The 25819-nt window shown below is 31.5% G+C and overlaps 1 protein-coding gene across 2 annotated transcripts in view; it reads left to right on the forward strand.

Moving 5' to 3' along the window:
* The window catches only part of LOC114334050 (uncharacterized), a 35261-nt gene extending 10949 nt beyond the window's left edge, over positions 1-24312 (forward strand). Inside the window, exons 3-5 of one of the 2 annotated variants that reach the window (XM_050662495.1) lie at positions 3697-3903; positions 8248-8484; positions 23859-24312. In XM_050662495.1, the coding sequence (XP_050518452.1) occupies positions 3697-3903; positions 8248-8484; positions 23859-24291 (877 nt within the window). In that variant the 3' untranslated portion in view covers positions 24292-24312. The remainder of the gene's footprint in view (positions 1-3696; positions 3904-8247; positions 8485-23858) is intronic. The other variant, XM_028284053.2, reaches the window with a different exon arrangement.
* Positions 24313-25819: the final 1507 nt, after the last annotated feature.

Below are 25819 nucleotides of genomic sequence, written 5' to 3' on the forward strand. Positions count from 1 at the left end.
TGGATGAAATTTGTTTGAAAGTGTGTCAAGCACTTTAACTGATCCAGTAGTGTGTTCGTATAGTTCAGTTATAAGCGAAATAAGGTGTTGGGGTACGCCTACTTCTTTTAGTATTCGCCATACGTGTTTCCACTTGATTTTGTCGAAATGTATTTGTAATATTTAGTTCGCCTTCTAGAATAGCTTACGCATTCTCAATGTTCTTTCTTGTATACCTGTCATGTCATCTGCATAAATAAATTTATTTGAGATTGTAGTGGGAGCATCTGAGGTGTAAATGTTAAACAAGAACGGCGATAGGACAAATCCTTGGTGTAAGCCATTCTGTAAACTTTTGAATTTACTAGTTTTTCCATTAACGCTAATTTGAAATAAACTGGTGCACTGCATTTGATTTACTAGATTTAGATTATGAAATGATGGGCATGGTACCATCTGGTACAATTTAACTAGTAGGCCTTCTTTCCATACCGTGTCGTAGGCGCAAGTAAGATCAATTAAACCTATTGGCATTTTCATTTTCTTTTGGAAGCAATTTTCAATAAATATTGTTAGAGAAAGAACTTGATCATTGCAGTTCCTTCCTGACATAAATTCAGCTTGTTCTATGGAAATCTTTCCGCTAACAGATTGTAAAAGCCTCATTTAAAATTGGTCTGTAACTCGCTAGTAGTGGAGTGTCTTTGCTTGGTTTACAGATTGCGATGACTTTGCTTTGTTTGAATAGATTATGGAGCTTTTTGCATTGTCATTATCTGGTTAAAGAAATGTAGGAGCCACTATCGAAATCGAAACGTCAAGTAAAAAAATGAAAGTAAAATTGTGGCTGATTCCCAACAAAAATAGTAAAACAAAATTGAATCATTCAACATTTAATGTTCTTCGAATTTACTTAATAATCCAGGAACCGAAGCTTTTCAACTCGCAATTTTTACAGAATGAATCGATTTGCTTGAAAATTTAAGAATAAGTAGTGGATTGTCCAAGGATCAAAATCTATATGATGCTGAAAGGCGCTTTTACCATGGGGGTGGTTGCTCCCCCATCTCGGGGGTAGAAATTTTTGAAGTTATACTTCTTTAGGCGCGATTGAGATTGAGGGTGAATTTATATTGATCTGCGCGCATGCGTACACCGACAGTATGGTATTAGTCGTTATACGGGCTCTGATTGGGTGTTAAAATGATCTGTCAATAATAAATAATTGTTCAATATGAAGGTAAACAAATGTATAATATATTAATTTTATTGTTGTGAGGACAGAAACAAAAAAGTTTATAATTGTAGTGACTTTTAAATAGTTTTTAAAGCAACAGGTACGTAATACTTGTAAATGTATCATAGGTACCTTCCTATTTGAACCTACCAAAATACATAGTATGTAATAGTGTTATTTACATAATTTGATTACCATCAAAATTTCTATCAATATTCACCTAATATATTGTTTTCTTACTCTATGTTTTGTTGTATTTTTTCAATTCTAAATCATTTCAATTCAAAATGAAAATAATTTGATTTACATAATTCAAAAATGTCAAAAGTTTAATCCGTTTAGTTAGTCGATCTTCGCACATAATGACACATTGTCTCCGTGGCGAAGCGTTTAATGCGAATGAACCCAATACAACGCCAATACCAACCGCTCTGATAAGTTGGTTCGAATCCCAATAGAAACTTTTATTTTTTTATTTTTTTTATACATTTTATGATTGTAAGTATATTTATTATATAATTTTATTTTCAGAAAATACATATTTAGTTAAAAAAATTTCCGACAATTAATGTTCAGAAATCATTTGTGGCATTTTTAATGTGTTTGTGTGTCTTTTATTCTTTTATTATTTTAATTTTTGGCACTGTTTTAATAAAAATGTTTGAGAAATAGTAAGTATAAATTAGTTTAATATTTAAATAAAATATAAATAAAAAGTATATTAATTTCGTTTATAATCATATAATCATATAATAGAAGTATAACTTCTTACGTGCGTACAAAGTACACACACATTCTTTTTTTATTATATTTTGACTGCAAAAGTTGGTAAAAATTCTAATTCTAAGCAAAAAATGTCCCATAAATTTTATAAAATTAATAGTTTTCGATTTATTCGCTATCCAAAGTGTTAGTTTTATATCGAAAAATCAATGTTTTCCGATATACTCATTTACGATTCACTCAATTTTTGCCGTAGAAAAAATTTTTTTAAACCACGTTCTTGGCAATTGAATAACCTACAATTTCATATTTAAACATTTTTTCGTATCTCTGATGCTAATCTTTTTATTCTGAAGGAAATTGCATTTTTTACTAAACTACAAAAATTCGTTATTCGTTTTTAACTCCAGTTTTTTAAAAACTAATCATTCTAAACCAGTCAAACTTCTAGAATCTATTAATAATAAAGAATGAATAATGCCAATGACTAAAAACACCGCTAAGTTACATTATTATGCTTCCAATTGAAATTCTCCTTTTTTTCCAAAAAAATGTATTGATTTTTGAGCCGCAACTTTTGTATTTTTTATCTTAGAAAGTTTTGTAAAAAAGAATTTTGTAGGTTTTTATAAGATCTATAAGGCGATTAATATTAAATAGTTTTAAAATCCTCAATCACAAAAAGAAGTGACTTTGAAGGGGTTGGTAAAGGTGGTTTTTGAATGTTATTACTAGTTTTGATTGTTAATAGCTCACTCAATTTTTGCCGTAGAATAAATTTTTGCAGACCATGTTCTTGGGAATTAAATAAGTAATCTACAATCTCATATTTAAACATTTTTTCGTATCTCTGATGCTAATCTTTCTATTCTGAAGAAAAGGGCATTTTTTACCAAACTACAAAAATTCGTTATCCGCTCTTAACTCGATTTTTTTTTAAAACTTATCATTTTAAGCTGGCCAAACTTCAAGAACCAATTAAGTAACAATATATAAATAAAGAAGACCAAATAAGGTCAATGACTAATCTTAATTAGGGTGGTGATTAGGGGATTGTTTCCGATCACTTTTTCGCTGAAAAAAATAGGGAATGACATTCTTTTCATTATAAGTCACCAAATTTTTGGGCTAGAGGTTTTTTTTTATTTCTGGAGATAGACATTTTTAAATACTTTAAATTAGTTTTGGACAAGTTATCCTCGAAAAATGCATAGTTTCCCGTCTTTTGACTTTGAAACTACAATATTTAGCATTTGACGAAGAAGAGCTAACATAATAAAGTATAGCTCGATTAACGTTGGTCTTAAAGGAAATAAAAAAAACGGTTTTGTTTATTTTTTCAAAAGGTACATATTTGTAAAGCAAAGTTGTTTTGATAGAACGAAAACTTTTTGAGTTATTAGCAGAAAACTGATTAAAAACATTGATTTTTTCGATATAAAACTAACACTTTCGATAGCAGATAAATCGAAAAAAATGTAAAAAACTTTTTTTGCTTAGAATGAATGTTTTTACCAACTTTTGCATTCAAGATATAATAAAAAATGTCCACCCCCGAGATGGGGTGACAACCACTCCCATGGTAAAAGCGCCTTTCGGCATCATATAGATTTTGATCCTAGGACTATCCACTACTTATTCTCAAATTTTCAAGCAAATCGAGCCATTCTGTAAAAATTACGAGGTTTTGTCTATTTTAAGCTTCATTACTTGGACTATAATGATAATAATGAATCTCATCTTTATTTTTATTTTAGGGGTCAAAAATTCATATTTAAGCATCTATATGCCATGGGTCTATCTCAGACATTTGGTCTGATATCTCTTTATGCTATTTCCTCCATAATAAATGTTTTACGAACAACTACCAGGAATAGCACTGCTTTAGCAATGTACAAACGGCAAGTTCCCACATTCGTTATCATGGCTGTTTTATACACATCTGATTGTGAGCCAGGATCAAAGTAAGAAGAAGAGTATTCTTGAGACATACAAGTAGACAGAAATACCTGAAACCGCCAAGGTCACACCAATCGAGAACTTTGGTTACGCGACGTTGTCAGATCTATCGTATTTCAAAGGTTTTTCGGATTTTTATTTGTTACCTGTTTCACAGTAAAATTCCCTCTGCTTTCTCCTGCGTAAATTTTAAAACATTGTGTACAATTTCACGGGAGTGTGCACTTAGTGTCCTATTTTCCACGGCACTTGTAATATTCACGTTTATTAAAAAAATTTAAATGTGCTCTAAGTAAACAACTACTCGACAGTTTTATCTGGCAATGTCGCAGAACCACTGATTTCGTGAACAATGCATTGTAAATAGCCTAATAAAATAAAAAAATAAAAATCAAAATGTAATACCGTACAGGTTGGAATAAATTTTATATCAAAGTTTAAGTGAATACAAAAGATATTTTCAAAAAAGTATCCAAATCATATGAGGGGATCATTGTTTAAATAATTAAAAGGGGTCATTTTTGCACAATATTTACTTTTTTAACTGCTGAGGTAATTTACATGTTAATGAATGTCTTTAGGATTCTTTTCTACAAAGCTGAAGGATAAATATTTCACTTAAGACTTGCCATATAAAATTTGATCCCCTACTTATTTAAATATTTATATATAAAATTTAAAAATTAAATTTTCAAAAAATTATTATTTGCGTTTTAAATTAGCAATATAAATTATTTTATTTAACAGGATAAGTTGCGCTATGTTACCAGTATTAAGCAAAAAAAAGTTAATTGAAAAATATTTAATAATTTCTGAGATATTTAATTTGTTTATAGAGGTGGAGGCCATGAAACTACAAGAAGAAGTAATTTGTTTATTAAATATTACTATATTTTCAATTGCAAAAACGCGGTTGTTGCCAAAAGAATATAAATCTGTGTAAAGCCTCATTACTTTTATTGTTTCAATTCAACTCCCCTCTAAAATGGCATTTTAAAATTGTTCCAATTTGTTTATAATTTGTTTTTTTAATAACGTCGCGAGAATTAAATATTTTGAAATACTGTTTTGATAATCGGGTTCCTGGGAATTTTTCACCAATTAACAATTTTTTTGTCGTTTTTCTTCTTCTTTTTTTTTCTTTATAGTAAAAGATATAGTTTTGCTTATAGAGGGGGTTTCATTAAGAATGTCCAATCTCTGAGTTGTAGATTGTAGACCTCAAAATATTAAGATATAACCAAAATCGCTTAAATAAAATATGGCTCCTCATTGAGTTACAAGGTGTTTTATTTAAAAATTTAAAAACATATTTTTGCTCAGTATTTTAAAACTATTCGACGTATCCTTTTCATACTTGGTATAAAGTGTAAGTACTATTTACCCTATGAAATTATGGTAAATACAAGTTTCCAGCTATTACCAGAGGCGTACGACAAGGGACAGTAAATGGTTGACCCTTCCCAAATTCTACGTCACTGGTGAAATTGCCATTTTAGCACAATTTTTAGATTCTCCAATACTCTCTACGTAATACCCTCTTTACTCGTAACGATAAAGCCATTAGTTTTCGAGATATTTGAAGTTAAACATGTAACAGCACAGTTATTTAGTTATTTTGTATATTGTGCCGCTTAATTTTTAGTTTCAAATGTTTCGAAAACTAGTGATTTTACCGTTAAGAATGAATCTTTAGTCTTAACGACAAAATCATTAGCTTTCGAGATATTTGAAATTAAAAATTAAGCGGCACAACACATTAATCAAAATAACTGTGCCGTTACATGTTTAACTTAAAATATCTCGAAAACTAATGACTTTATCGTTACGAGTGATGAGGAGTAAGTTATTTACATAGAGAGTATTGGAGAATCTAAAAATTGCGCTAAAATGACAATTTCGTCAGTGCCGTAGAATTTGGAAAGGGTCAACCATTTGCTTTCCCCTGTTGTACGTCTCTGATAATAGCCGGAAACCTTTATTTAACATAATATCATAGGGTGTATAGTACCTACACTTTCTACCAAGTATGAAAAGCATACGTCGAATAGTTTTAAAATACTGAGCAAAAATAATTTTTAAATTTTTAAATAAAACACCCTGTAACTCAATATGGAGCCATATTTTATTTAAGCGATTTTGGTTATATCTTAATATTTTGAAGTCTAGAATCGACAACTCAAAGATTGGACATTCTTAATGAAACCCTCTCACTATAAGCAAAACTATATCTTTACTATAAGGAAAAAAAGAAGACGAAAATACGACAAAAAAAATTGTTAATCAGTGAAAAATTCCCAGAAACCCGATTATCGGAACTAGTCCTGTCGCCAGGGGGGGTACAACGGCCTCCTGTATTCAGATGGACTTACCCAAGTTTTTTTTATGTATTTTGTCCCGTAGAACACGAATTTTTTGGGTAACAGTTGATCCGGATGTCGATAAGATTGTTATAAACAAAGAAGTTGAGGAATTACATAACAGCGATTTCTCGCAAAACAAAACATGTTTTTGTATTTTTTGGGCCATTCTAACCAAAAAGTGTTCCTACAAATTTTTTCGTAGGATGCATAGTTTTCGAGATAAACGCGGTGGAACTTTCAAAAAATCGAAAAATTGCAATTTTTGTACCCGAATAACTTTTGATTAAAAAATAAAATAGAAATTCTGCTTACCGCATTTGAAAGTTCAAGTCAAAGTATATCGGTTTTAGTTATTTGCATTCCTAAAAATTTATTATTTTATTGTTAAACAAAAGTATAAACACCTAGTGCTGGAGTGATGTTTTCAATGATTTCTCATTTAAAATCGAACGAGTAGATAGAGTAGGTACAAGTGCAAGCGAGGCTATTCTACGTAGCATGCATGTACTAAAATGTATTAGGCACGGGAAACACTATGTGTTTCTAGCTTTTTTTAGCAATAAACACATAAATTTTTAGCAATGTATATATTCGAAACAGATAGAATTTGACTTGAACTTTCAAATGGGGTAAGCAAAATTGCTATTTTATTTTTTAATCAAAAGTTATTCGGGTTCAAAAATTGCAATTTTTCGATTTTTTGAAAGTTCAACCGCGTTTATCTCGAAAACTATGCATCCTACGAAAAAACTTGTAGGAACATTTTTTGGTTAGAATGGCCCAAAAAATACAAAAACAGGTTTTGTTTTGCGAGAAATCGCTGTTATGTAATTCCTCAACTTCTTTGTTTATAACAATCTTATCGACATCCGGATCAACTGTTACCCAAAAAATTCGTGTTCTACGGGCCAAAATACATAATAAAAACTTGGGTAAGTCCATCTGAATACAGGAGGCCGTTGTACCCCCCCTGGCGACAGGACTAAACAGCATTTCAAAATGTTTAATCCGCGCGTCGTTATTAAAAAAAAAACAAATTATAAACAAATTAGAACCATTTTCAAATGTCATTTTAGAGGGGAGTTAAACTGAAATTTGAATTTATCAATACATTTGTCAAAAACATACATAAAAATAAAAGTAATGGGATTTTAAACATGTTTATATTCTTTTGGTAACAACCGCGTTTTTGCAATTGAAAATATAGTAACATTTGATAAACAAATTAAATATCTCATAAATTATTAAATATTTTTTAACCATTTTTTTTGCTCAATACTAGTAACATAGCGCAACTTCTCCTATTAAATATAATAATCTATACTGCTTATTTAAAACGCAAAAAATACTTTTTTGCAAATTTTATTTTTAAATTTTATACATAATTATTTAAATAAATAGGGGCTCAAATTGAATTTAGTAAGTCTTAGGTGAAAGATTTGTCCTTAATCTTTGTAGAAAAGAACCCTAAATACCTTCAGTAAAATACAAATTACCTCAGCAGTTAAAAAAGTAAATAATATGCAAAAATGACCCCTTTTTAATTATTTAAACAATGATCCCCTTATATGATTTTGATACTTTCTTGAAAATATCTTTTGTACTCACCTAAACTTTGATATTAAATTTGTTCCAACCTGTAAGAATTTACATTTTGATTTACATGTAGCGTAATCTTATTTTACTAGACTAAAATGGATGTTTACTCTTTGCCACAACGCGTTCAACTCCGTGGCGCACCTAGAATTTTCCTCTGGGGGGGTTGGCTTGGGTACAGAATTTTTTTTGTATAGTTTGTTAAAGACAAGTTACACTTTCCTACTATCCTTTATATGCCCTGGGAGGGGTTTTAACCCCCAAACCCCCCTGGGTGCGCCACTGCAACTGAAGTCCCCTCTCCTTGATTTGCTACCTGAGTGATCTTCGCGGTCTCAGCTATTTCTGTACAGTAATCGTAATTGTAATTGGACACAAAATGTTTTTTAGATTCTGGAAAGCAATATCGTTTATCAAACACATGCACAACTCATCCAGTAAAGGAAGTATACGAGCAAAATCGAATCCAATCAACCAGAAGGATATGGTTCTATCTCAGTTTTTGTTTCTGGGATTTCCTTTGGCGAGAGGTGAAATGTGCGGTTTCCACGGAATCACTAAAGAAGAACAAGAAGGTTTTATTCATTTTTGGAGAGTAATTGGATACTTATTAGGAATTGAAGAGAGGTAAATACACTTATGATATTTTTTCTTTCACTCACCAGCTTCCTATTTAGTGGAAAGCGACCCAACTATTTAACTTGCAAAACAGCTTTCATTTTTCTGAGGTCCTCGTCATTTCTGACTCGATCAATTTACGATATTACCAAGTCAGTGGTTTCCAACCTTTTTGTACCTGCGCCCCCCTTTAAAAAAATAAAATTGTTGGGCCCCCTTAATTTTTTAACGATCTAATTTTACAAATTCTCAACTTAATCTTGAAAATTTTTTATCACTAGATAAGTCTATTATCATTTCCAGCTTTGCTGTCGTAAAATTGTTGGGCCCCCTTAATTTTTTAACGATCTAATTTTACAAATTCTCAACTTAATCTTGAAAATTTTTTATCACTAGATAAGTCTATTATCATTTCCAGCTTTGCTGTCGTAAGGCCAAAATCATGATATTTTTCAATCACAAACAGACATGTTAAGATCTTTAAAAGAAAATGAGAATTGCTTCCATGCACTGGTTAAATGATTATTACTAAGAACTTTACTTTCTTCTATTTCATCAGCAAGACAGGTAATTTTAAAAGTGGGAAACATGTCAAAAATTTTCAAACTGATTATCCACAGTTCTAATTTTTTCATAAATGCAGTAATCTTGTCTTTCTACGTAAATGCATGCATTTGAGTTCCTTGCATTGATTTATTTAAAATACTGCGTCTCTGAAGAATATTAACTAAATACGCAAGTTTTACAAGGAATTTCGTGTCATAAAACAACTTTGTCTATTCTCTATTATTATCAGTAAGAAATATGGCGATCGCTTCTTTTAGCTCAGACACCCTTTGAAGTACTTTGACAAGAGAAAACCAGCGTGCCTCACAATAATATTTTTTATTTTTATTTATTTAAAACTTTACAAATACTATAAACTAATAGTAGTTACATGTAAAGTGAAGTACTAACTAAGAAGTGATCTATAATCTGAACACGCATCACGCAATTTTGTGAAAAGCCTTCCCCTTAATGAGCTATTTTTGATAAAATTTACAGCTCTTATAATAACTTCAAATACTGTTACTAGATCTTCACCCATATCTCATAAAGCAAGCGATTGTCTATGAATCATGCTATGCGTCCAAACTGCGTGCCTGTAGACTGGCATTTTTTCCTGCTATAGATAGAGCTTCATCTCTGTAGATAGAGCAAACATCAGTTTCCACAACATATCTTACATATATTATCAAGTGTGCATCCTTAAGAACATCGGTAGCCCATCTACTTGCAACGCGAAAGAAGATAGTTTTACTTTTTCTATTAATTGATCGCAGAGATCTTCAGATATTCGTCTTCCCATCGTATTACCAGCAAGTAGAATGATTTTAAGTTGATCAGCACTGATCATCATAGCCATTATGTAAATAGATGCAAATAGCATTAGATAGCAGGTAGATTCATTTTTTTTTTTGACACCCATTCGACTTCTTTGGTATGTATTCGAACTTGGAAACAGCTGCATGCCCCCCTTGCAATACTCTCGCGCCCCCCTAGGGGGGCGCGACCCACAGGTTGGAAACCACTGACCTAAGTATTTGCGAATATCGCTGTCTATGTACACGCTAACGTGTACGCAAATAAAAAAGTTAGGTACACGCTAAACGTCATCAAGTCAGTGACGTCACTATTTAGCGTGCACTGTTATTCGTTTTTTGCATACACGCTTACTTGAGCAGCGTGTATGCTGTGGTAAGTACAAGTACCGTGAGTGCCAGAGTGAGGTAAGAATTTGTCTAATCGCGTTGTGTTAACACTTTAATATTGATAGGGGAGTGCATATAGATTTTCACTTTGGAAAAAAATCAAACAAGAAAGAACTTTTTGTAATTTCATTAAGAAATGTTTAATAAAAAACATATCAAAAAGTTCTACTCGAGAAGTGGGTGCTTCATTTTTTATTAAACAAATGAACTGCGAAATTAGATGTTTTTTTTAAATAACTCCGCAAAATTAAATTGTAGAAAAAACTGACTTGACCGTTGAAAAAATCAGAAAATTTTACAAAAAAACCTTCTATAAAGATTTTTCTAAAATTAAATCTGTAGCTTCTATAATTTTTTATTTATAACTCTAGTCACCCTTGGTCGCACTGTAAACTAGCGTACGGCGAAGTGCAAGGTTGAGCTATTTTAATGTAATTCTTTAACTAATCGATCAAATGAAATTTTACAAATTGGTCATGAAAGAAGAATAGTTAAACTATTGTATGGTTATAATAAAAAGAAATAAAATGTATGGGAATAAATACGGTGTGGGCTGAAAGTGAGAGTTACATGAATTTTGTTTAGAAATGATTTAAAAATGTGTAACTAATACAATTTTTCTTATAAAACTCTAAATTTTGTACAACTTACCTTTCAAACATCTTACTAAACGATGTTTTATTAAAAAAAAAATGTCAAAAATTTAATTCAAAAGATACGACGCGACGTCTCAAAAAATGTAATTTTTGAAAATTTCATGGTTTTACAGAATTAACACCATTTTAAGACGGTAAACACAAGTTTGAACAGATCTATTACAGTTTTGTAGGTATTTTTTTCTAAGATTAGGATGTAGTCTTTAAAATGCACTAAATTATTTTACTTTAGAAATGAAATATACTATTTCTTTTTAAGAAAATTAAGAAGGATAACAAAAATGTAATACAAAAACCGAAAATACCAGCTAACAAATGTTTATACAAAGTGATCAAAACTTTTTTCTGTAAAAGTTACCTAAAATACATTTAATACTAAGCTTTAACAATAATAAATGTACAACAAAATTTTTTTTTTGTTGTTATACAGTATGTCTCCGTAACTTGGAACTTATTGATAACTTTTTTATTATCAGTCTTACGAAAAAAATTATTCTTTGTAAAATACTCTGCATCGTATATAATCTAAGATGCAACCATGAAATATAAAATTTCATTAATTTTATACGAGGTATGTCAAAAAATATGAATTTCACTCAAGAGTAAAGTACCTTTATAATTCACAATATCGAAAATTGTTATTAAGAAAAGTTGTTTGGAATTAAAACATATGTTCCAGTGTTCAATTAAATCCTTCAAATTAAAATATTGTGAATAATAAAGGCACTTAACTCTTAAGAAAAATTCATATTATTTACATACCTCGTATAAAACTAAAAAAGTTTGATATCTGATGGTTGTATCTTAGATTCTAGACCAGGTAGAGAATTTTAAGGAGGATTACTTTTTTCGTAAAATTGATAATAAAAAAGTTTTCCATGTGGTACCTACGCTAACATACTGTATAAGAGCTTCTGTATAAGAATTTTCAAACTGTAATGCCATATTCGGATTCAGCATAACCAAAAACAAATTAGAAACATATTTGATCAAAGTAAAATGATGAATTCAACGATATTTTTAAAATTATTTATACAAAACAATTGTTATTGTTTAAACAATTAATAAACAATTAGCGGCCAAATCTGCGAGTACAACTTTTTACTTTAACATGTATATAAATTAACAAAAAATGTTTTAGAAAAATATAAGCTTGTTTGAATTTTTCCGAAACAATGCATATTTTCGTTCTAATTGCACTCCCCTATGATTAGTAAAGAGATTTCTTATTTTTTATTTGTTTAGTGTTTGTTTTTAAATTAACTATGGAGTGTGGACAATTATTTAGTTCTTTTAATAAGTTTAACAACATTTAAAAACAGTATGAAAAAGATAAAGAGACTAAAAATTAATATATTTTTGAAGTTATACTTCTTTAGGCGCGATTGAGAGTAAAATTTTTCATAAATCTGCGCGCATGCGCACACAGACAGTATGACGTTTAGTTGCTAATCTTTCAAATTATGTATCAGCGCAAATAAGCCATTAAAATAATATATTAGTGTTTTTTTAGTAAATGTATTATTTATTATAATTTTGTGTCTTTGGATTTGTCTTCCTTGGGCGTAAAATAATAAAACATCTATTTTTATATTTCACTTGTCACCGTGATGTGTAATTATGTATATCTGAAACGTCAGTAACATGCGCCTTGATGGCCTGGTTGGTAGAGCATTGGACCAGAGATCGAGAAATCGCGAGATTGCGGGTTAATTTTTGGTAATTATTGTTAATTTTTTGTATTGTAACTGTTAAGTATATTTATTTCGTTGAAATTATATAATAGAAGTATAACTTCTTACGTGCGTACAAAGTACACACACATTCTTTTTTTTTTAGTCATAAGTGTATTACCGCCCAAAATTAAAATAAAAGGAAGACCGAAAGCTTTCATAATAATAATTAACTTACGTATAAAAATTATTTAAACAATATTTTGTACAAATCATGTCAACTAGCTAAATACATATTTATTTTGCTAGCCTGAATATAGTATACTTTTATATACACATTGATTTATTACAATAATTAAGTTTGAAATATCTGAATAGTTCTGCTTCCCTTCCCCTTCCCTTAATAACAAATATTTTTCTATCAAACAAACACTTAACATATCAAAATAGCGTGTACCTAATATACAGTTACTGCGCATGCTAAATAATGACGTCATTGGCTTTATGAAGTTTAACTCGCGTGTGCCTAACTTTTTTATTTGCGTACACGCTAGCGTGTACCTAGACACAGCGTTCCACGCCAGTTACATATCAAATGCTTCCAATCTTCTGCACCATATCTTCGTTCAAGGAACACGATTCAACGCCATAAAAGGAGAGGGAAGATGTAGCATCGAAGCATTCTTACTTTTATACCAAGAGAAAGGTTGTAGCTCTTAAGAAAGCCCTCATCCGGTTAAAAGTGAATCTAGCTTTTCCGACGCGCACTCTTATCTCCTGGTTGATGGTCCATTCTTCATTTATTATGATGTCGATCATAATAAATTTTCATAATGATCAATTCAAGGTGGAAGTCCTCAGTTACTAACGCAAAAACTTATCCAGGTGCAGATTGTGGAAGCGACCACCAACTCCTTGTAGCTGTATTCCAAATACGTTTTAGAAACAAACACAAGCCCACTCCTAGAACTCCCAGGTTTACAGAGACTGAACTTTCAACTTTCAAAGAAAGAATAAACCCAGTGTTAACTGAGACAAGTACTACCTCCATAGATGATATCGAGACTTTCTGGAGAGTTTTTAAAGAGATATATTAGATACAGATAAGCAAAGTCGCCAGCTCATAAAAAACAACAGTCGTAAACCATGGATCAGTGACCAAACATGGAAAATTATAGAACAAAGAAGGCAACTTAAAGTTGGCAGTGTTGATTTAAACGACTATCGAAGCTTATCAAGAGAAATCCAAAGAAATTGTCAGAAAGATAAAGACAAATATGTGTCTAACATTTGCCAGGAAGTAGAAATCCACTTACATCGAAATGAAACAAGAGATCTCTTTCAGAAATTAAAGTTACTGGCTCGGGAATTCAAACCCAGAAATTACGCTATAGAGGATGAGACAGGTAATATGGTAAGCGATATGGATGCGGTTCTGGAAACTTGGAACAAATACTGCACAGAACTCTATAAAGCTGAAACCTCTAACATTAATCATATAACAGTACTGCAAGTCTCAACAACAACCCTAGAACCAGATATTCTAAGGTCTGAAGTTGATAAAGCCATAAAACACTTTAAAAGAAATAAATCACCTGGTTGCGATGACATTACGGCAGAAATTTTACAGAACATGGGTGAACATGGTCTCCAATTAATGTGGAGACTGTGCAATCATGTATGGAGAATCGGCAAATGGCCCAGTGATTGGTGTACCGCACTATTTACTCCCATTCATAAGAAAGGCGTAACCACAAAATGTATTAACTACCGAACCATTTCACTAATTTCACACCCAAGTAAAATTCTGGTAAGAATCATCAAGTGTCGTATGCAGACATATCTGGATAGACAAATACCACAAGAATAGACAGGCTTCGTGAAGGGTAAAGGCAAAAGAGAGCCAATTCTTAATATGCGACAACTCATTGAGAAAGCACGAGAATTCAAAATTCCGATGATCATCTGCTTTCTGGATTATCAGAAGGCATTTGACTGTGTAAACTGGACAGTTTCGTGGAAAGTTCTACATGAGATGGGGGTTCCTGATCATCTGTCAGCTCTGGTGAAAAGCCTATATGAGAACAGTGAAACCAGAATAAGAATTGAAAACCATAAGTCCGATCCTTTTAAAATAGGTAGAGGAGTCCGACAAGGATGTTTTCTATCTCCAAGTCTTTTTAATTTCTATGGGGAATATATAATGAGAAAAGCACTCGACAAATGGAATGGCGGTATTTCTATTGCAGGAAAGAAGATCTCAAATCTCAGATATGCAGATGATACAACATTAATAACTGCATCCGAAGAAGAAATGTCCAGCCTGCTGCAGCTAGTGGAAGCCGGAAGCAATAGATGTGGTCTCAAGATCAATAAACAAAAAACAAAAATTATGATAGTAGATTATTCAAATTCACTTGGGACCAGTTTGAAGTGGTTAACGAGTTCAATTATCTAGGATCCTACATCAGTAATACAGGATCTTGTGGAACAGAAATACGTAGAATAGGCATGGCCAAAAACGCTATGAGTCGATTATCGAAAATCTGGAAAGATCGCTCTTAATGCGATCGATGGAATAAGATTAGTACTTGCCTTAATTTTTCCCATATTTAATTACGGATCCGAAACATGGACAATGAAATCGGACGACAGAAAAAGGATTGACGCCTTTGAAATGTGGTGCTGGAGAAGCATGCTTCGGATCTCATGGACGGAACACAGAACAAATCACTGAATTCTCCAAGGGCTTTATATTCAGACTCGACTTTCCTCTATTTGCCTCTCCACCGTCTTAAAATTTTTCGGCCATATTGCAAGAAGAAGTGATGATAATCTTAAGAGGCTTATAATTTCGGGAAACGTTGAAGGGCGCAGAAGTAGAGGTCGCTCACCTACTCGATGGACGGATCAAGTACAGAAAGCCAGTGGAAAACATTCTCTGAATCCATGAGGGAAGCTCAGGACAGAAGCCGATGGAAAGAGATAGTTGCTCGTATTATAGGGAATCACGACACTCATCAATGAGGAAACGACTGAGGAGGAGGAGATGATGTCGAGGTAGTTACAGTGCTCTTTCTACTCGGGTTTGGTTGACGTAGAGTTGACATTCTGTTATCTTTTTCTTGCTAATGTTATTGCAGGATAAACTTCCTGCTGTAATATCCTTGATCCAACATTTACCTCATCTTCTAGCTCAAAGGTGTTATCTTTTTGCTCTTTAAGCAGTTTCTCTAGGTATTCTTTCCAAATTCTTAATTTACTCTGTTCGTCCAAGATGATGTCAGAAACAGTTAGATTTCCTTTCAGTGCTTGTCTTAGTCCATCTGTGAGTTCTTTAACTGTATACATTTCGACTACTGTATTTTGGCTGTAGAGACTTCATTTCTTCGCATCTTTCCATTGCTTCTTTTTCTTTTGCTTCTCTGATTTTCCTTCTTATTGTTATAATCATCGTTTTATATCTGTCTGGGTCATTTTTGGCTTTTCTTCTTTCGTTTATTAGTTTCATGATCTCATCTGTGATCTATATATTTCTTGATTAATATATCTGCCTTTAAGTTTTCATCCTGTGTACTTTGCACTATTTCTGTAATCTGTTTGATAGATTGTTCTTCTTCGTTTCTAATTGCAGTCACTTACTCGTTTAACGTGTCTTGTACCCTCATTTTCGTATTAAGGTCTTTTAGCATACGTAAATTGTATATTTAACCCAGTCGGGATAGCATTTGACCTTGCATTACGAGCTGCCCCAAATTTTATTTTTCTAATCTTTAGGAAGGGTCAATATTAGTATAATTTTAAAATCTCGACTGAATTCCACCGTTGCGTTAGCCGCCATCTTGGAGTTGGAGCATAGTTATATAATTATTGAATTATCTCGTTTATTATTAGTTTTACAACAAATATATGTTCCTATACAAAAATGAAGATAACTAAATTTTATACAATTTTGATGTCGTTAATTTTTTTGATAAAATCAATATTTAAGGTAGTAAGTTTGCGGCAAAGGTGCGAGCGTAAGACCCAGGGGCATAACAGAGGCCCCCGCAGCGTGAAGCTTGCGGGGGGGCCCAATCCCTTAGGGGCCCCATTTTGTCATCTGATATTATGTAAAAATCTGTTATTGTTATATTATTTTACATTGTGTGTTTAAAATTAAAAACGTAAATTTCTAAATAGACGTATTTGCCAAGTGAATCATCTCATAATATCTAGAAACTTAATCCCTTCCGGCCTACCGAGATTTTATGGTAACAACAATAAACTATAATGCTTTGTACGTGACTATTGAAAGATTTGAGAATTGCAATTTGCCGAAATGGGTTTTCTCTTTAATCTTTACCTACGTTTAGTATTTCGATACAATTATCCAGAGGCGTAACAGAGGCCCCCGCAGCATGAAACCCCAATATGTCAAGGGCCCCATCTTGTTGTCCAATATATGTACAAATGTGTTTTTATATTATTTGCATACATACGTGTTTTAAGCAGTGCAGTATTGAAAATGAAGTTGTCCATCCGAATTAATAAAATTGTAGATATACGAGTAATCGCTGATAGTAGATAGTGCACGAAGAAAGTTGTTCATCTCATAGAATAATGCTAATGTAATCATTTAGTAACTTTTGTTCTATTTTATTCTATACCAATAAGGATGAAAAATGCAAGTCGTCATAAACAATGCATGAATACACCAATAGCTCAGTAAATGACAGTCTTGGAGTGAAATTATCAGCGTCACGACGGACGTATTTGCTTGACAATTTGGATTTAGGTTCTAGTTATACTCCACTTCAAAGTTGTATTTATGCCGTTGATTGCTTTTACTTCGGGGGTGACACCCCTGTTTGGGGTGAAAAACATACGTTTAAACTAAGTCCGGAAATGTATAAATTGACTAATTATAAGCAACTTTTGTTCTTCTATAGAGTTTCTTTATCTATGTTAATTATTTTTTAAGTCATTTGCGAGTGAAAATGATTATTAAAAAAAACAACGTTTTCAGACGGGTTTTTCACAAATAACTCAAAAATAAGTATTTATCGAATTAAATATTAGATATCGAAAAAATATTTGTAGCAAAAATATAGCTTATAAGATTCAGAAAATGGTGTCTTATTCATGAAGTCTATTGACACAGTAAAAGCACAGTTGAAGCTCATGAAAAATTATTCTTATTTGTCCAATTCCAAATCGAATATTTCAACTTGAAATAACCAAAAAATCAAGCAATTTTCGGGAAAAACTCTTAAAACTTGTTTTAAATGTTTTATTTTTATTTTTTATAAAAGTTTCTAGTACCAAAACTATACGAGTTACGCTCAAAATAAAGTTGGCCCCTTTTTTAAGTAAAATAAGTATAAATAGTAGTATAAAAAGTAAATAAGTATTTATCGAATTAAATATTAGATATCGAAAAAATATTTGTAGCAAAAATGTAGCTTATAAGATTCAGAAAATGGTGTACTTATTCATGAAGTCTATTGACACAGTAAAAGCACAGTTGAAGCTCATGAAAAATTATTCTTATTTGTCCAATTCCAAATCGAATATTTCAACTTGAAATAACCAAAAAATTAAGCAATTTTCGGTAAAAACTCTTAAAACTTGTTTTAAATGTTTTATTTTTATTTTTTATAAAAGTTTCTAGTACCAAAACTATACGAGTTAGGCTCAAAATAAAGTTGGCCACTTTTTTGGTAAAAAAAAATCGTGAGGATCTGCCCCTATTTAGCACCCCAAATAAAATTTTTCATTAGCGCTTTACCATTTACTTTAAATATTTATTGTTTATATGATCTGTAAGATTGACCGGTTCGAAGTTCTTATTTTTGAAAAAATTTAAAAGTTTTTTTATTTTGGAAAAATGCCTTTATTTTCAAAATAACTTAAAAAGTATTAGTGATACGAAAAATCTCAAAGAGTAAAGAAATGTAGGTAGGTCTTGCTTTTATAAATATTTTGGCTTTATTTTGTTTTTCTTTTGGTTAAGACATGGCTGTTTAAAATTTGCATATTATACTCGTGATTAGTGACTCGTTCAAGCCCTTAAACTAGAACCCTTTTAAAAATAAGCACTTTGAACCGGTGAAACTTACAGGTCGTAAAAAAAAGTTAGGTAATTTGTAAGGCGATAATGATTAGTTTCATTTGCGGTGCTAAATAGGGGGAGATTTTCACAATTTTTTACCAAAAAATGGGATTAACTGTATTTTGAGCGTAACTGGCTTAGTTTTGATGCTAGAATTAAACACTTTAAAAAAGTTCTGAGTTTCTCCGAACAGTAGGTATTTCATTTTTTGGTTATTTCACGTTGAAATATTCAATTTGGAATTTGACGAATAAGAAAAACTTTTCGCGAGCTACAAGTTTTCTTTTACTGAGTCGATAGACTTTATTTTTGCTTCATTTTTTTTATAAGCTAGATACATTTTTACTAACATTATTTTTTTCGATCGAATACTTACTCTTTGAATTATTTGCGAAAAGTCGCCTAAAAACGTGTTTTTTTTTTGTTGAACAATAAACATTTTTACTCATAAATAACTCGAAAAGTCTTGAGTTGACCACTTCGGTGGTGACACTGAAAATTACACGGTATCGCCATAATTTACGTTGATTTACTGGGCTGTAACACATATAGGAATTTGTTACACATGTCGCATTGGGTAATTTTTTAAAGGGGGCCTTATTTCCAATTCTGCGGGGGGCCCCGACGGAGTTTGTTACGCCACTGGTAAGACCTGATTGATTTTATAGCAATTGTTTTCGTTCAATATCTCTGCCATTTTCAACTTTTCGACAAAAACTGTAAGAACTGAAATTGTTGCAATTACGATTTACTACAATTTTTCTAGAGAACCAGTGGCGGGTCTACAAGGGGGGATGGGAAAATTCCCCCCAACACGGTCCAACATTCAAAAAAAATTGTTGAAATATTAAAATATAGGTATTAGCTAACATGAAACTTAAAATATCGACTGAAAAATTCAACCAATAAAACCCGCTAGTTAATAAAATTAAGTGAATTTAATGCATATAAGTTATTATTTGTCTTTTATATACTTAGTTTGGTTGATGTTTCATTGGAAGTTTCAAAAATTGTATAAAATATAATTCTCTTTATTTTTGTTTATATATAATTATGTCGTAAAGTTAATATTAAATGAGACAATTCAATAATTATGCTTACCCTCCGCTTCCACTATTTTCCCCCTTAACTGGGATAATATTGAGCGCATAAAAAAATTGTACAAAAGAAATTGTAGGAAATTGCATGATCAACAATTTTCTTTCCCTCCATTTTTGTCGAAAAGTTGAAAATGGCGGAGATATTAAGCAACAACAGTTCTCATTTAAAATCAACATGGCAGCTAATGCAACCGCGGAATTCAGTCGATATTTTAAATTTACACTACTATCGAGCTCTCCTAAAGGATATAATTATAAAATTTGGGGCAGCTCCGAAACAAGATTCAATTCAATAATTATGCTCCCCCCACCACTTTTTACTATTTTCCCATGTAACTCGGAAAATATCAACCGCATGAAAAAAATTGCTAAAAAGTAATTGTAGGAAATTATATTTTAAACAATTTTAGTTGAAAATATCGTAGATATTGGACAAAAACAGTTGCTATAAAATCAATCAGGTCTTACTCTCGCGCCATTATCGCATACGTACTACCTTAAATATTAATTTTAGCAAAAAAATGAAAGAGATCAAAATTGTGTAGAATTTAATTCTATCTATTTTTGTATAGGAACAATTTTGTCGTAAAACTAATAATAAACGAAATAATGCAATAACTATGCTCTAACTGTCAATATTTTCCGCCATAACTCGGAAAATATCGACCGCACAAAAATTGTAATACTTAATAGAAATTATATAAAATCCCATTTTTATCAATTTTGGTTTATATACTAAAAACGGTTCTAGTTTAAAATCAATTTACACTACTATTGACCCTCCCTAAAGATGAGAAAAATAAAATTTGGGGCAGCTCCTAATGCAAGGTTAGGCCTGTTATTTAACCCTTAGAGTATGGAAAATTTTTTACCCCCTCCCTGGAGTGACCGCAACGAGAACGAAATTGAAGCTAAAACCAAGTTAGAACCAAACACGAGTGCCAGTGGCGTATCGCGTAGGCCAGAAGAAACTATATAAAACTATAATTAATAAATATTGCTCGTAGGTTTAGTTCAATTTTCAATTTTTATTAATTACACAATATTATGCATGGCTTACATAGACAGATTGAAACAAATAACAGTATTTTAGTATGTTGAACTTTTATACCCACTCAAAATAAAACAGGATTAGGAATTAGGGGATGTGACGAAAGCAAACTTTTTGAATTATTGATTTATGATAGATATCTTTATTTCACATAGGTCGCAAAATTTCGGCTCCAATACTATATTTAAATAGGATTTATTTTTTCGAATTCTGAGAAAAAAGTTACAGGGGTGAAAAACTAAGAGACAATTTAGTGTGATTTTTATTTTCAAAGATCTCATTCAAAAGAAACTTTTTATTTATTCTGAGGGACTTTCAGCCCTCGGTAATAATTTAGTCTTTCATTCTGCGTTTAAATTTTTCAAAAGTATTACTTTTTTCAATATAGGGCTTTTCATTCACAGTCATTTGTTTCGAGCTTCTGTCATGTGTCACATAATATTAATATATCTACGTCATACGTTATTGGTATATAACAATGATACAAACTAGAGACGTATGACGTAGATATATTAATATTATGTGACACATGACAGAAGCTCGAAACAAATGGCAATCGATGAAAAGCCCTATAGGGCTTTTCATTCACAGTCATTTGTTTCGAGCTTCTGTCATGTGTCACATAATATTAATATATCCACGTCATACGTTATTGGTATATAACAATGATACAAACTAGAGACGTATGACGTAGATATATTAATATTATGTGACACATGACAGAAGCTCGAAACAAATGGCAATCGATGAAAAGCCCTATAGGGCTTTTTATTCACAGTCATTTGTTTCGAGCTTCTGTCATGTGTCACATAATATTAATATATCTACGACATACTTTATTGGTACATATATAACAATAATACAAACCAAAGACGTATGGCGTAGATATATTAATATTATGTGACACATGACAGAACCATTTAATAATACAAGGCAAGGTAGACGGAAGAAGAGGGCCAGGTCGAAGAAGAACGTCATGGCTTAAAAACCTGAGAGAATGGTATAACAGATCCTCTGCATCCCTTTTCCGAGCTGCCGTTAACAAAATTGCTATAGCCAATTTGATAGCCAACGTTCGATAATCGAGCACGGCACATGAAGAAGAAGACATGACAGAAGCTCGAAACAAATGACAATCTATGAAAAGCCCTATTAGAAAAAAAATGAACACCATGTCAGTGGTAATATTTTCCAAATTGAATATTCGCTATCTTTGTCGTACAACGCACTCAGTCGAACAGAATGTGCTGACAAGACATCGGCAATTTTAGATATTTGACACGGCTTTAGGAATAATAATAACGTTTGATCCAAAATGATTGTCACCATAGGTGGCTCTCAACGACAGAGATAGATATACAGTGCATATCTGTTCTTAATTCAGATATACTACTTTCCAGTTTACGTCAACTTTGCAGTGCACGTCAACTTAACAAGAAAAGTTAGGTTATGTAGAGATGTTGGTGGTGGACATATACAGCATCCTGTTTGATTTTATTTATTATTGTTACTTATAATTGTGTTAATTCTTTTTATTTTAGATTAAAGTTCTGTGTTAAAGGTTTTTACTGATTTTTTATGTTTTATAACGTTAATCAAAATCAATTGATAAAAATTCAGATTAAAACAAGACATACGTAATTTTTTGCACGGCTAGCTTTGATCCAATAATTGTGTATAGCTCGTTATCTTGAGTTGTTTATTAAATAATCTTGATAGTGTATTGGCTAAATAATTTAAGACGTGAAATTAATAAAAAGTTATTTATTGTTTATTATTTATGAAAGATCCCAAGCAGAGACTACACCAGGATATATATTGTGATATAAGCATTTTGTTGTTAAAGATATTCAAAATTTATCTAAGCGTTCCATAGTAACAATATATTATTAAAAAAATCACTTTTCCTCTTTTCTCGATTAAGTATTATCTTTTATGGCATAGTATATAAATTATTATAATCACTGAATACATAGTTAGTGAAAAATTATCATATTAATTAATTGAATTAATAATTTAAGCGATGATACAAGTAACAGTTATCCAAGAACATTCAAAAGTCATCTCAAGTTAATGGTGACAATGTCATTGTCAAGTAATGTTTATGTACGTATCCATACCACTGAAAACTTTACTACATATAATTTGCCGTGTAAAAAAAGAAAAAGTAGAGATAGCCGTAAAATATTTGCGCCTGTGCTCTTAAATAATTTTTTTACATATAAACAAAATAAAATCAAGCAATAAAATGTTTAACAACAAAAAAAGTCAATAATATGTAATAACAATATACGCTATTAATTCCATTTTCGAAGTTGCCACAATATATTTTATAATTTCATTTATTTCGTACCGTTTCGTACCTACACCACTGGTAAAATGGTGATTTTTTTATGTTACTTTTAATTTTACATGTAAATTTTTCTCATTTTATAACTTAACCATGTAATTTTAATTATGTAATAAGGTACATTGAAGTGTTAATTTTCAAATTATTAACCATTTAAGAGGCAATATCTAAGAATATAGGAGTATTTATTGAATTTTCATCTACGCACACATAACAGAAATATTTATTTACCTGTAAAATGTAATTCCCACTTATTTCCTGCTGCTGTCGCTTTTACAACCGTAAGCCGAACACATCAACCCTGTAAAGAGTTAAAAAAATTGCTAGTTTTCACTCAGAAATCGCACAAAAATCACTAATAAAACAAGTGATGTCAAATCTCAATGAGAACCAACCGTATTAAAATAAGGATTCACTTTCGTTCGAAAAACAGATTGCGTGTTAGATCTCCGGAGAGGGTAAAAAATTTTCCATACTCTAAGGTCTAACCCGACTGGACTATGAGTTTGACTCGGGGGACTCCCACCAGTGGAACGTGGTCCGTCTCTAAGTCTGCTCCAGGATTAGTCTAGACTCTAGACTCTAGACAGATGTAAAGTTGTTTCGGCATCTTTTATTTTCTAAAATGTAATCTATTTGATTTGTAATGATTCTCTCGGGTTGGTCTTGAAGGAAAATTAATAATGATCTATTTTGCTTCTGTTACAGATTCAATCTTTGCAGTTTCCCAACTCATAAAGTAATCGACATATGCGACCTTCTAATAGATCAAGCATTCAGACCAGAAATACAGAAAAAATTACCATTAATGCTAGAAACTTCCAATTATGTATGCAATGTTGTTTCAACAGTCATACCAGAACTGACGACAACCTTTGCTCTTAACCATGTATACAACATGGTACAGAAGAAGCACACCATCAAGAAAATACCAGATCCCATCTATTTGGAGACGAATTTTATTGTAGGATTCTACTATAAATGCATGGTTTTTATGATGGTTTACCTCATGAGTTTTAGTATTTTCAGAATTATTAAAAACGGAATATATGGACTGAATATTTTGCTTTTGAGAACATTTCCAATATTTTCATTCTTTAAATATGGAATTGCAGATAGTTTTATAAACTTTAGTATTTAAAAAATAAACGTCTTTAAGGAATGTTTTGATTTTAATTCACAAATTCCACTCAAAATTAACCAATTAACCATTCAAAAATGATAATAGATTAAATGATGAATGACTAAAAATACAAACGCTAAAGACTACCTACCGTGAATACATCATAATAATATCATTAATAAGTAGTGTCAACAACTAGCCCGAAAAATCCGGGACATGGCCCGAATTACGAAGTCGTGTCCCGGCGTCCCGGATAAGGCTTCCGGGCCATCCGAATTTTCAACGTTTGGCTAAAATTCCATTTCGAAACTTTTAATACATCATTCTTCTAAGAATTCACATCAAATTGAATTGGTGGGACGAAAAAAAGTCGACAATTTTTACACGGTTATACTAATACCACATCCAAAACGTATGCATTTTATATCGTCGTATTATATTTCTACGAAAACTCAAACTTTGGACCTTTTCCGGTTTCTCTATTTTAATTATCGTCTTCTGAAAAGACGAATTAAAAACATGAATATCAAATAATGATAATTATATTTTAACCCAAGGTTTTATTTACATGGAAATCCAACATAAGTTGATTTTCTAATTTTTCGTTTTTTGAGAACGATTTCCGAATTGGAAGTCGAAATGTCAAAAAACTAACAAAAATGTATTTACCATTACAACCCATTCCATCAAAAAAATTTTTGTCAACATAAAAATGTTAAATAAATCAATAAAATGATATTAAAGTTTTATATTTAAAAAAAATGGCCCGATTTTCATTGAAAAGTCCCGGATTTCAGGTAGTTTTTTCAGTCTTATCCCGAATTCGACTAAATTGGAGTTGGTCACACTATATAATAATCATGTTCTCCACTGGCGAAGCGTCCATGTAACCACTGTTACCATTGGTAACAGTTAAAAATCTTGCAAATAAATATTTTATGATGATGAATAATTCCATTTACCAATATTTTTACCAATAGAAATATATATTATTGATTCAATAAAATTGTGTTTTGACTAGGAAAGTTTTGGGGCAGTTCTGATTTCTTTCATTATATATGTATTTTGGGCTGCTGAATCCGAATATGATGTTTGAGCAAAAAAATGTTTGCCGAAACATTGAAAAAATCGCGAAAAAAGCGAAAAATTTCAGCTTTTTTTCCCTTTTTTGCTCAAATCTCGAAAACTATTAACTTCTAGTAAATGTTCTGTTAACAGAAATTAAAGTACATACTTAAAATTATCTACAAATATCACTATTTACTTTTTTTTTTCAGACGAACCGTTCGGTCTAAAGTACAAGTTGAAAATTGCCAATTTTTAACGATCTCGGCAAAACCCACTTTTTACATTCCAAAACTTATTTTTTATTAGAATGCTGTCATTTGATAAATTTCTCCTAGTTTTCTGTACAAATAATAAATGTTAGTTCATAGGTATGGTATGTCTCTTGCGACAGCTTTCATGAGTCCATTCCTTCCTAAGAGGCCGGGAATGTCTCTGCTTTTCCCTTAGAGCCACAGAAGATCAGGCACAGATGGAGTCA

Source organism: Diabrotica virgifera, chromosome 9 (assembly GCF_917563875.1).
Source record: "Diabrotica virgifera virgifera chromosome 9, PGI_DIABVI_V3a".
Taxonomy (NCBI): domain Eukaryota; kingdom Metazoa; phylum Arthropoda; class Insecta; order Coleoptera; family Chrysomelidae; genus Diabrotica; species Diabrotica virgifera.